This window comes from Sarcophilus harrisii, chromosome 1, assembly GCF_902635505.1.
Source record: "Sarcophilus harrisii chromosome 1, mSarHar1.11, whole genome shotgun sequence".
Classification (NCBI taxonomy): Eukaryota; Metazoa; Chordata; class Mammalia; order Dasyuromorphia; family Dasyuridae; genus Sarcophilus; species Sarcophilus harrisii.
Genome location: NC_045426.1, coordinates 219773623 through 219786673, shown reverse-complemented (window position 1 = coordinate 219786673; position 13051 = coordinate 219773623). Strand labels below are relative to the sequence as shown.

The following is a 13051-nucleotide window of genomic DNA, read 5'->3' as shown; positions in this document are numbered from 1 at the left end:
AAGCCAGGGTCTCCAGTGGGTTCCAGAGCCATTTCCAGTTATTCTGATATCTATCTTGTCATTGGACTCACATGGCTCTGGAGGAGAAAGTTAAGTCTGGTTACTTTTACACAGCCGTCCCTCACTTAAATCCAGTTCACTTGGGATACTATGCCATCAACTCCCTGATAACTTTGTTCCTCTTTGTGTATGTGTATACATACACACATACATGCTTATATTTAATATTGACATTATTTTGCTATTCATGGAATCTTTAAACATAATGTAGTTTCAGTGCCCAGTTCTTTTTTCCATATATTTCACTATTGTCTTATCTGAGATTGTAGTTTATTATAGTTAGCTATTTTAGAATTGAACTGAAATTTCATAGATTTTCTTCTAGTATCTCATCTTAACTCTATGTGAGTCCTTATGTTTCAAGTAGGTTTCTTATAAATGGCATATTGTTGCATTTTAGTCTCATCCTCCATTTTATAGATGAGTTCATCCTATTCACATTCACAGTTAATGCTTATTGAGGTAGTTGTGTTTTTGCCTCATTTAAATTACATTGTTTTCTTTCATTCTCCCTCTGTCCTTCAAATTATTAAAAAAAAAATGTGGTAAAAGAATTTAGAATTACTACTACTTGTAATAGTCTACTCCTATCCTTTTGCCCTTCCTTTCTTTACTTACCTCAGATTTAAATTGTTATCTTATCCTTTCCTTCTTTTAATGCTCCCTTTCTAATCTGTCTTCCATAGCTGAAGGTTTTTGTGACAATTTCTTACCTAACTTTGCCCTCCCTCTTAACCTCTATTCCGTTTTCCTGACTCTGCATCTTTTCTCCCTGCCTCCTTTTTTTCCTTAAAGACTGGGTCTTCCTATATGGAAGTGGGTCAGCCATTCATGGTCTTCACTATACTGCTGATATAGACCCCAATTTTGAATTCAGTTTCTGATCTATATGACTTCATTCTTAGTCTGGTTCCCTCCTCACTCCCTACTTTTCCCTTTTTTTTGGGAGGGGGTATCATCACCAAATTGGTGCTAGACTTAGTGAAAATACCCCAATTGGCTTTAGTCTTTTTGTAGCACAGAACTCTCAAACTCAAGTGATCTACCTGCCTTAATCTTTCCAGGAAGAATTATAGAAGTGTGAATGTACCATCACACTTAGTTTCCCTATTATTAATCTTTTAAAATAATTTTTTATTGATTTTTTTTTTTTTTTGGTATCATTGTAATTTTCCCTGGTATCTCTTCTCATCTTCCTCCCAGAGAGCCATCCCATATGACAGTATTTTTTTCTTTTTTTTTTTTCCCCTTTGCTGAGGCAATTGGGGTTAAGTGATTTGCCCAGGGTCACATAGCTAGGAAGTGTCAAAGTGTCTGAGGTCAGATTTGAACTCAGGTCCTCCTGACTTATGGGCTGGTGCTCTATCCACTGTGTCACCTGCTTGACTGTATTTTTTTTTTTTTTTTTTAAAGAAAAAAGGAGGAAGGGGAATCGGTGTAACTGATCAGTTAGTAGATCAAAAAAGTTTGAAAATATGTTCAGCATACATTTGTGGACCTATTTATTATGTCTTCAACCAAAAGTGTAGGACTGTCTTTTAATATCTGTTCTTTAAAGCCATGCTTATTCTTTATAAGTATGCATTATTCACAGGCAATAGCAAGTGGTTATTCTTTCTGTTTACATTATTGTAGCCATTGTATATATTGTTTTCTTGGCTCTATTTACCTCACTCTTGTATTGGTTCATGTAGATCTTTCCATGCTTCTCTGTATTCATCATTTTTTACATTTTCTCTTGTATTCATGTACTGTAATTTTTTTTTTATCTATCCCTGAATTAATGGCCTTTACTTTGTTTGTTTGCTAACCACAAAAGTGCTATGCTAAGTACTTTGGTATTAATGGGAACTCTTTTGTCAGTGACCTCTTTGGGATATAAGGAATAATAATTCCATTACTTTGGTAACAATAGAATCTCTGGGTGAAAGATATGAATGTTTTAGTTACTTTATTTGCATAATTCCAAATTTCTTTCCAAAATGATTATTAGAACCTCACTGATTTATCAATCTTTCTACAACCCCTGCACCAATGACTTCCTGTCTTTTGTCATCTTTGCCAATGTGCAGAGTGTGGTTGTTTTGTTCTTCTGTGATCCATGTTAAAGAATTGCTGTACAATCATGGCCTCTTACTATCTCTTCCCCAAATAAATAAGTAGTGAAAAATTACATCAAGGAAAGGGGAAGAAATTATATAATGTTTGATATCAATTTTGGCATTGATAGCATATTTATTTGAATTAAATAGCACATACTTTGCATAGATAGTTAAATAGATTTTTATTCATTTGCCAAAAAAGCATTTACAAAAATAATAACTTTGTGTCCTGAGCTTTTCAGATACTTTGAGGGAGAACAAATAAATAGAAGACAATCTTTATAGAGTTCTATTCTGAGCTAGGTCTAATTCAGGCCAGTGATTCACTCTGGGAAGCAATGAAATGAAATATTCATTGTCCAGAAAAATTCAATAAAAAATCTTCATTGTAAAAGGATTTAAAAAGATGAAGTTACTAAATATACAGTAGATATTACTAGCTCTGTTATATTCACCAAGGCAACAATACAAGGCAACAAGTCTGTAAATAAAACATTCCTATTAATTATAGGGATGCAAAGGCATTGTGCTAGGTGTTGCATTTACAATTAAGGAAATGAAAGACAGTGCCTGTCCTCAAGAATCTTACAATCAAATTGGATTAGACAATACACAAAAGGATACTAAAGAGGAGGGGGAGAGAAGAGGCCAGAGGCCACTTAATGGTTATTTTGCAAAGGGGCATGATGTTTTATGTTTCCAAACTACTTAGTTTCATTGATGGAAAATGGAAAATTACCCAGAAAGTTCTCAGCTCTATAAAGAAAGACTTTGGGATGAGTTTATTGCTCCACCTTCTAGCCTTCCTTCAATCAAGCAACTGAAAGAGTTGAAAAGGTGTTGAATATCAAATAAGTTAGTTTTCGTGATGATAAAATTTCAAGTGATCACTTCCATCCTGGGGGAAGGCATGATGTTCCCTGGAATCCAAATCATGTTCCCTGGAGTCCAAACCAAACAAAATCAGAGATGGATACTGGAGAGAGATGCCAAATGTAACCAAAGTTATGAACTTTTATTGGAAGCAATATCTTGGACTAGGTGTACTATAGGTCTGATTCAGGAAAGCATCTCCGATGATGTTATTAGGAAATCAGCTAGGAAATAATTGTTAGGGGGGTGCATGATGAAGATGTTCAAAAGCAGTATAATTGGTAGTAGACATTATAAAAATTAAAATCTGTTAGAAAAAAAAAAAGTATAGCCTCTATACTGAGGATAATACCTGGGGAAGTTTATAGTAAGTTTTTCAATGCAAACAGCAGTAGGGAACAAGAACATCAGAAGTGTCTGGGCAATGGCAGTGATGACACAGACTAGTTACCAATAGTAACTATTGGTAGTTACCAATCCCCATCAAGGATCAGGGTCATTTGTAATAGGTAGCTAAGAGAGATCATATGTCTTTTACCTGCGACCTTTGCTTGGATGTATGTTCTGAGACTCATCCCTTACTGATACTTCACTGTTAGTTGGTTCACCAGCCAAGACCTCCTTTTCCTGGGACCCCTATCAGGGAAATGACATCAAATTGTTGCCCTTTTTGAGTTCTCTCCTGCTTCTCTCTCATTTGAGGATTGGATGAAGTTCTTCTACAAAATCAGCTAATTAACTTTTTTTTTTCCAGGTGAGTTAACATTCCCTTGATTATTCAAAGACAGTTGTACCACCCAATAATTCCACCCATTACTTCCCCAAGTCTTTTCTAGGAAGTTCTCCGGAGCTTGGGGGGGAGGGGGAAGTAGACTTACCAATTAAGGGAAAGCTGAACCATTTTCCCAAAGTAGTACAAAGCCTTCTAAAAGTAAACCATCCTTCTCAAGTAAATCTTCCTGTACTCTAGATCTAAGAAACCTGTGGAATGAAATGTCCTTCACTTTTTTAGATTAGTACCGATTTATCACAACATATAGCTTGTTTGAGGTGGGATACCCAACTGTGAGAGGCAAAAAAATAACCAACAAATTATAGTTATTGGGTTAGCTTGGGAAATTTTATGGAAGGTCTTTACCTGAACCTTGGGAAAAGTATAAAATTTGTATTTGCACAGTTAGAATTAAGTTATATGATCATACAACTGGTGTCAGAGGTAGGATTCAAAACTTGTTTTGGTTTCTAACATTCTTTTCAAGATAAGAAAAATTGAATAAGCAAAAAGAAGAAAAAATTGTATATTGAAAGATCATTAAGAGAGCTAGTAAGAGCAGTTTGATTTGACTTAAAAAGTCTATGCTTGAGGACTATTAAGAGAAGAAAAGAATTTAGGCATTAAGTACCTTAAACAGGAGACACAAGATACAGTCTGCAGCAGTGATAGGCCAAATCAACTAGAGTAAAGGAAGTAAAATGATGGCAAATAATTTAGCATGTTGCTATAATTTGAGTTGAGTTTAAGTGAGACCATTCATAGTAAGGTGTGGTTCACAATTGGTATAGATTATTTCATGAGACATTTCAAATGAATGAATATGACTTAGTAATTATAAATAATTAAGGAAAGTATAAAAAATTTGTTTTCAAGGTAGGAAAGAAAGTCAAAGAATGGTGATAACAGAAAAATGGTTATGTTAGCTTAGTTTGTGAGTTATCATTTATTAGGAAAATAAGTGATTTTAGCAATATTGAATATGACATGATTGTAGGATATCCAAATAGAAGAAGTTCTATCATTTGTTATAAATTGGCTTAAGGAGTAAATTCTAGAGATTAGGAATTGAGAGTTGTTGACAGTAGAAGTCATTTTTGAAAACAGAAAATATATGAATTCTCCAAAGGATTATGTATAGATAAAATTAGTAAATGCAAAATGCAAAAGCGTTTATTAAGTGCCAAGTGTTGGGGTTATGATTGAAAAAGCAAGATAGTTCCTGCTTTTGGAGCTCATATATTAGGATTCAGCTATGGGGCAGATGGAAAGGGCCTAGTGATCTTGGGCAGTAAGTAGCAAGGCAAATGATAATGCATCTTTTTTAGTATAATTTTTATTGATAAAACCATGATGTTGATCCATTTACCAGTTTCAAAAACTTTAATAGGAAAAATAGTTTTAATAGGAATATTAATAGCTGAGCTGTTGAAGAGGGATCTGCAATACTTGCAGAGTTGTACTTGTCCAGTTGTGTCTTGTAAGGCATTGCTGGCTGCTGGACTAAACTGGAAGTAGGGTTGATTGCCTAGGAAGTACTACAATTTCGTAGGATTTGGGTGTATGGAGTTTTGGACTACACCCATATAAATTAAGAGAATGTGAAATAATGTTGTTGCCCTACCAGAAACATTTTACCTTTTGTTCCTGACATTATCTTATTTCTTCAGCTGAGTTAGGCTAACAGAAAGAGAATCAGAAGATAAAGGATTACATCTTTCAAGATGCACACATTGAGGAAGCACAAGGAAGATTATTTTATAGTGTTTTTATACTTTACCTTGTGAAGGGATAATTTATTTTCTGTTTATTATCTCTTTACCAGGTAATATTTATAGGAAAACTTTGATTTGACACTCCAATAGCCAGAATTATTTTGACATTTTATCATTAAAAAAAAAAAAACAAATCATAGGAAATAATCTCAAATCAAGAACTTAAGTGTTTAACAATAACAATAAAAAGATCTTCTGGGTTATGGCTTGAAATTAGTACAAATTTAATTCACTTTGCAATCCAGTAGGAATATGGAGGAGACTATAGCTGTATCTTCAGTCCAGGACAATGATGTTAATAATAACAGCATTTATTTAAGGTTTTCAAATCACCTTATAGATATTATTTGTTTTGACCTTCCCAACAAACTGTGAAGTATTAAGTACTATATAAAGAGGATTACTTAAATTATCCAAGAAGTTATAACAGAAACCCCTCTCTCTCTCTCTCTCTCTCTCTCTCTCTCTCTCTCTCTCTCTCTCTCTGTGTGTGTGTGTCTCTGTCTCTCTGTCTCTGTCTCCCTCTCCCTCTCTCCCTCTCCATATGTATGTACTATGTATGTATGTTGAGAAGTATGTAATGGTGCTTTAAAAAAAAAAAGTATGTGTATATTTACATTGTTCTTGTTTCTTGAGTGCCACGTGTATATTTAAATAAAATTTATCAATGCTTTATAATTTGACTTCCAAACTTATTCATCACTCAAGTGAAATTGCTGTGCCCAGTATTACTTATGATCTTAATTGCTGAATCTGGTGGTCTCTTCTCAGTCATCTTTGATTTTTCTGACGCATTTGACAGTATTGACCACTCTCTTTCTGGTTATGTTCCTCTTTTCTGAGATTTTGCCATACTTCCTCTTTTCTGATTATGCTCCTTTGTGACTGACCTCTTAAACTCTCTTTTGCTGGCTCATCAGTTTCATGCCTTCTAATTATAGGTGTATCCCAAGACTTTTTCCCTAACTTTTTATTCTCTTCCTTTATACTCTTAGTGATCTCATCAGCTCCTGTGCATTTAGTTATCTCTGGACAGATGACTGACAGATCTGTATATGCAACTCTGATCCACTGAGCTACCATCCAATATGAACATTCCAGACTATATAACTATATGCCTTTTAAATATTTCCTCCTCCCCCCCCTATATATTTATCTTTTACTCTAAATTCACCTCACTTCTGACATTTTTTTAAGAGTATCATCACTATGCCATTGTTCCAGGATGTGGTCTCAGTATTTTCTTCAACTTCTTCTCATACCATATGCCCAAATTTTATTGTCTGCAACACTTCTTGTAACCATTACCTTCTCACTACTCATAACTTATCATTACTTGGGACTCTTATCACCTCTAACAGTCTGAACTCTTGCAGTTGCCTTTTAATTGGACTCTTACCTTTTCTCTTGTCTCTCCTCATGCTAAGCCATCATCCATACAGCTGCCAAAGTGATTTTCCTTAAGCATGAGCTCACCATGTGACTTTTTTACTCAATAAATCCCAGTGACTCCATATTGCTTCTAGGAGAAAATAAAATTCTGTTTGGCATATATATATATATATATTTGACACAACAACTTGATCCCAACCTACTTCTTCAGCCTCTTTATATAGTATATTTCTTTTCTTCCTACACTCTTCAGTATTAACTACGTTGCCTTTCTTGCTGCTTCTTACAATACTCCATGTCCTATCCTTGCCTTTTCATTATTTGTTCTACTTGCCTAAAATACACTTCTCCCTATGTTTCATAGAATACCTTGTTTTCTTCAAGATTCAAATCAGGCTTCCCAATCTACTTAAATATTTTTTCTGATAATTCCCTCATCTACCTACTACCCTTTCTACTTAAATCACCTATTTATTTCATGTTTTTTCCTTCCTTATTATGTATAATAAATATAGCATTCATATATATATGTTATATAATTATAATTAATATTCATGGTGTTTATATATAATATATATATAACATGTATATTATAATATATGTATATATTATATATACTATATTATCTCACCTTATAGAATGTAAGCTCATTGAGAGCAGAAAATATTCAAATTTTGCTTTTGTATTCTCAGAGTATAAAGTAATTTCTTGCATATAATCGATGACTTTTATGAGTGCTTGTTGTTTGCTTGGTTATTTTGTTCATCCTTTCAGGGAATATATTTTTATCATAGTTAATGTACTTAATTTTTTTGAAATTGTGCAGATTCCCTTCCACCCCATGTAGCTGTTATATATTGTAAAGATTAATGATCCTAAGAATAATTGTTCATTTCATCCTTTGCTAAGTATTTTACATGTACCCATATTCATCTGTTATGTGTATTTTTTACCTTTTAAGATTCATTATTACTTTCTTTATAAATGTATCTATATTGTAAGATTTGGAAAATTTCTTGGCATGGGGACAAGTAATAGATAGGATTAAATTGTCTTGTGGCCTTTTGCATATGATAACTTTGTCTTGTTCCTTCAACAGCTACCTCCCCTCGTGTTTCTTCAGAGCTGGAACAGGCTCGACCACAGACAAGTGGAGAAGAGGAACTTCAGCTACAGCTTGCATTAGCAATGAGCAGAGAAGTTGCAGAGCAGGTTAGTTATCTGAGTAGTTGTATTTATGCAGCAGCCTCATTCTAAAGCTTTTATTAAAAGTGCTTTTTGAGCACATTTAGAATATGTTAGGCAATGTGAGATTTCAAAGGAAGGAGCCAATACATCTGTCCTGAAGGAATTTTGGGACTTTGTTAGGAGCTAGTTTCTTTTTGTCAGGAGTTACTATCTTCCATAGCCCCACTGTATGGGAATTGTCTGGAGGGGAAATGGCATATAGGTGAGAATTGTAAGCCCAAAGTGAGGAAAGACTGAAAAGCAGTTGAAATTATTTTCCCTCAAAAAATAATTTACTTGGTTATTAAGTATTTTCAATTTCTCCTGTAAAAGGATAAAAAATTAGAGGGTAGCCCCATTAAATGAATCATTCTTTACTCAGTTAAATTTATTATAAATTTTAGGCATATTTTAAGATAGAGTTATAACATTAATACTGTCTCTGACCACATTCTTTTTTTAAAAAAAATAAGTTTTTGTGGTTTTTTTCATAATAAATGCAAAGATAATTTTCAACATTCACCCTTTCCAAATCTTGCAAGGTTTATATTGGTATCCTCTTGCCTTTTATTTGTACCCCTGCTCCTCACTTCTATTCCACCTAAATTCCTCACATAGACCCTTATGTTCTGTTTGACGGAGATCACTCCCAGATATAGATGAAAAGCTTTCCTGGCTAAGGATCAACTAAATACAGAAAGTAACTCTTACAGGAGAACTAATAGGTGCTGATGAGATACCATGAACATTCTCTGATGTTATTCAATGACCAATGCACTAGAAAGCACTCATTTAGAATGTGGTGGTCAGTACTCCATACCTCTCAGATTGGCTAAGATGACAGAAAAGATAATGACAAATATTGGAGGGGATGTGGGAAAACTGGGACATTAATACATTGTTGGTGGAGTTGTTAAATGATCCAGTCATTCTGGAGAGCAATCTTGAACTATGCTTAAAGTGCTATAAAACTGTTCATACATACCTTTTGATCCAGTAGGGATCAAAAATTTTCTCCCTCTTATCCCATCTCATATAAGGCAAGTAATCCAATATAGGGTAAACAAGTGCATTTCTTCTAAACATAATTCCACCTTTATCATGCACAAGAAAAATCAGATCAAAAGGGGAAAAAATGAGAAAGAAAAAAAATCAAGCAAGCAAACAGCAACAAAATAGATGAAAATACTAGAGTCTGAATCCTATAGTCATCTCTCTGCATGCAGATGGCTCTCTCCATCACAAGTCTATTGGAATTGCTCTGAATCACCTCATTGAAAAGAGCCAAGTCCATGACATTTAATTATTTTATAATTTTGTTGCTGTGTACAGTGTTCTCTTGGTTCTACTCACTTCACTTAGCATCTGTTCATGTAAGTCTTTCCAAGTCTTTCTCTGAAATCATCCTACTGATCATTTCTTATAGAATATTAATATTCCATAACATTCATATACCATAACTTTATTCAGCTATTCCCCAACTGATGGAAGTTTCCAGTTCTTTGTCACCTCAAAAAGAGCTACTATAAACATTTTTGCACATGTGGGTCCTTTTCCCTTTTTTGTCTTTAGGATACAGATCCAGTAGTGGCACTGCTGGGTCAAAAGGTATGCACAGTTTGATAGCCCTTTGGGCATAATTCCATATTGCTCTCCAAAATGATTGTATCATTTCACAACTACACCAAGGATATATTAATGTCCTAGTTTTCCCATATCCCCTTCAACATGTGTCATTATCTTTTCTTGTCATCTTAGCCAATCTGAGAGAGAGTGCTGACCACCACAATTTAAATGAGTGCTGTCCAGTGCATTGGTCATTGAATAGCACCAGATAATGTTTATGGCATCTCATCAGCATTTATTAATTCTCCTGTAAGAGAGTTACTTTCTATATTTAACTGATCCTTAGCCAAAAACATTTTCAACATATTATATCTGAGAATAAGCTCTGTCAAATTGGACATAGAGTCTGTGTGAGGAAGTTAGGTGGAACAGGGGTGAAGAGCAGGGGTTAAAAAAAAAAAAGGCAAGAGATGCCAAAACAAAGTTAATCTATTTTAATATTCCCTAGAGCTATCCCTGCACTAGTGGAATCAAAGTCACTGATGATAGATAGAGCTATCACAATGAATATCCAAGCTCTTTCTAAGGCATTATAAAAGCATGGGGCAAAAAGCCATGGTTCTTCTCTTTGCAAAAGAAATATCTTTTTCCTGATTCTTATTTTGAAATAATACACAAATGGAACTTCATATAAATACCTAAGGTTTTTTTTTTTTTAACTGAAATATTAGTACTTCTTATTGTAATAAAATCTGTTCCAAATGCTCTTTCCATTTTAGGAAGAACGTCTCAGACGTGGAGATGATCTAAGGTTACAAATGGCCCTTGAAGAGAGTCGTAGAGACACTGTTAAAATTCCAAGAAAGAAAGAGGTAAAAATAACATGTAACAATACAATACTAATAATGCTTGCAAAATCTTTTTCATGCATTCTCATTTTATCTTGACATTTATTTATCCAAGTTGCATAATTGTTTTCTAAAGTATCTTGGATAGTGCATTGGATTTTAGTAGAATTTCATTTTAGGTATTTTGGTATTGTCTTCATTCAAAAAAATGTAAGCAAGCGGCATCTACTTTAATGTAGTTTGGAACTAGCAAAAGCTCTACTAATGTGGGAAAATAGGGTTGGTTTTGGGAAGATTATTTTTCTTTTGTTTCATTTGGTCTTTTGCTTATTTTTTGTGGGGTTTTTTTGGTTTGTTTGATCTGAAAACATTGCTTCCTTTCCCCCACAGCATAATACTCTGTTGGATTTGATGGATGCCCTACCCAATTCAGCTGCTGCTCCCCAGAAGGAAGAACCATGGGGAACATCAACTGTAACCAATCAGACTGACCCCTGGGGAGGAACTGCAACTACATCAACTACTTCTGATCCTTGGCAATCATTTGGTAAAAAGATCTTTAATTATATTTGGTAATTGTACAGTGAAAAGGGCTTGGGTTTTTAGCTCTTATTTCTTATTTGTCTTGGTTTGTTCATGCTTTCTTAACTGGCTTAGTGGTTCATGATTAGTGTTTTAGGAATGATCTGATCAGTTAAAAAAAACTAATGATATTGAATATAATTTTCAATACTTATTTCTTTACATTTTGAATGGTCTTTTAGTTATTTGTGTGCCATAGATAAAAGGAAGTGATGGCATAGTCTATAATTCTTTTCCATTGTTTCCATCCTGTCTTATCTGTCTCAACTGTTTAGATAAATAAATTGTAATACTAATAGGCATCTGAATCATTGCTGTAGTTTGCTAAAAATCATGTACTTAACATTATTACTACTGAGTAGAGATACATTTGCTCTAATTTTTCCTTATTATTAAAAGCAATATAAAGTCACTTTAATTAGTTTAAAAAGTTATGTTTACGATCTGGTTTGGAAACAATATAATTTTATGTGTGTGTGTGTGTGAGTGTGTGTGTGGGTGTGTGTGCGCACGCGTGCATGTGTATGAAGCATTTAGGAGTAAGTGACTTTCCCACGGTCACACAATTATTAAGTATTAAGTATCTGAGGTCAAATTTGAACTTAGGTTCTCCTGATTTCAGGGCCCTTTCTCTATCTACTGTTACATCTAGATGCCCTATTGTGTATTTTTAAACATCAAATATAGTATACTGAAACTTTATAAAGGTAAACATTTGTAATATTTTCTTTAAAAACTGTATAGTTCTTAGCAACACCATTTTATTCAACTTTATCTTTGATAATTATCATCATCATAAGACTTGCTTCTCATTCACTATAGAAATTATATTATCTTGTTTTCCTATTTCAGATAAGAATAAAATTCCTTTCTTAAAAGAAAAGATGGTTTCCTCATGTTAAGATGGTTATACTAAGCCCCAAGAGTGTAGAGCACATAGTTTAATTGAACTCTTTAATTCCTTCTTTTCACAGGCATTCTCTTGGACTCAGAGCTAATCCCAACCTTTTTTTTTTTTTTAATATAACCTTTGTGTATAAATAGAAATTTTGCAAGAATGATTACCCAGGATTTATACAAATCATAATATAGTTAGTTGTATTATACTTAGGTATTAATGGCAGTATTATGAAATTATTAGCTGTGTTTTTGATCTACCCTGAAATAAAAGAAGTATCTTTTCTTGCAAGTGGCCTTCCAACCTGAATGCTCTTATTCCATTTTAAACATGAAAAATCATTTTTTTGTTGTTGTGGTTGACAGAGTGAATCAAGATCAATCTTAAATATTTTTTTAAAAAAGATGACTAAATAATTTGTAAATACTGAATGAAGCAAAAAGAGGTGGGAAATCACTATATACACACCAGCATGGGTACATCAAGAAGATGATATGATAACCTAACCTCGTTTCCCCTTTTGATAATAGTTATTGGATTCATCAAGTCAGTAAACATAATTTGGAAAATTTTTGAAAAGACATTTATATTGTATCTACCTGTGCTAAGTATTATCTTATTTATCTTCGGAATAATTTTGCAAAGAAGGTGCTACTATTATTCTTATTTTACAGTTGAGAAAATGGAGACAAACAGATTAAGGGATTTGCCCTGGGTCAGAGCTAATAAGGCCAAATTTGAACTCAGGTCTTCCTGACCTCATGCTCAATGTTCTCTCTACTGAGCCATCAGAGCTTTCTAAATAAATTAGATTTTAATTTCCACAAAATACATGACTAAATTTCTCATGAAGTCTTTGTGGATGTGATAAAAAAATTATGAACATTGTTCATTTTTCTAATTCAACAGCCGTACTCAAATAATAATGGTTATTGTCACCTTATAGGTATTATCAA

At 33.6% G+C, this 13051-nt stretch overlaps 1 protein-coding gene across 4 annotated transcripts in view; it reads left to right on the top strand.

Annotated features, from left to right (window-relative positions):
* EPN2 (epsin 2) overlaps window positions 1-13051 on the top strand; it is an 85618-nt gene that overhangs the window by 45666 nt on the left and 26901 nt on the right. For all 4 annotated transcript variants that reach the window (XM_031937571.1, XM_031937562.1, XM_031937548.1 and 1 more), the window contains 3 exons: window positions 8074-8186; window positions 10547-10639; window positions 11006-11162. In XM_031937571.1, coding sequence (XP_031793431.1) covers window positions 8074-8186; window positions 10547-10639; window positions 11006-11162 — 363 coding nt within the window. The remainder of the gene's footprint in view (window positions 1-8073; window positions 8187-10546; window positions 10640-11005; window positions 11163-13051) is intronic.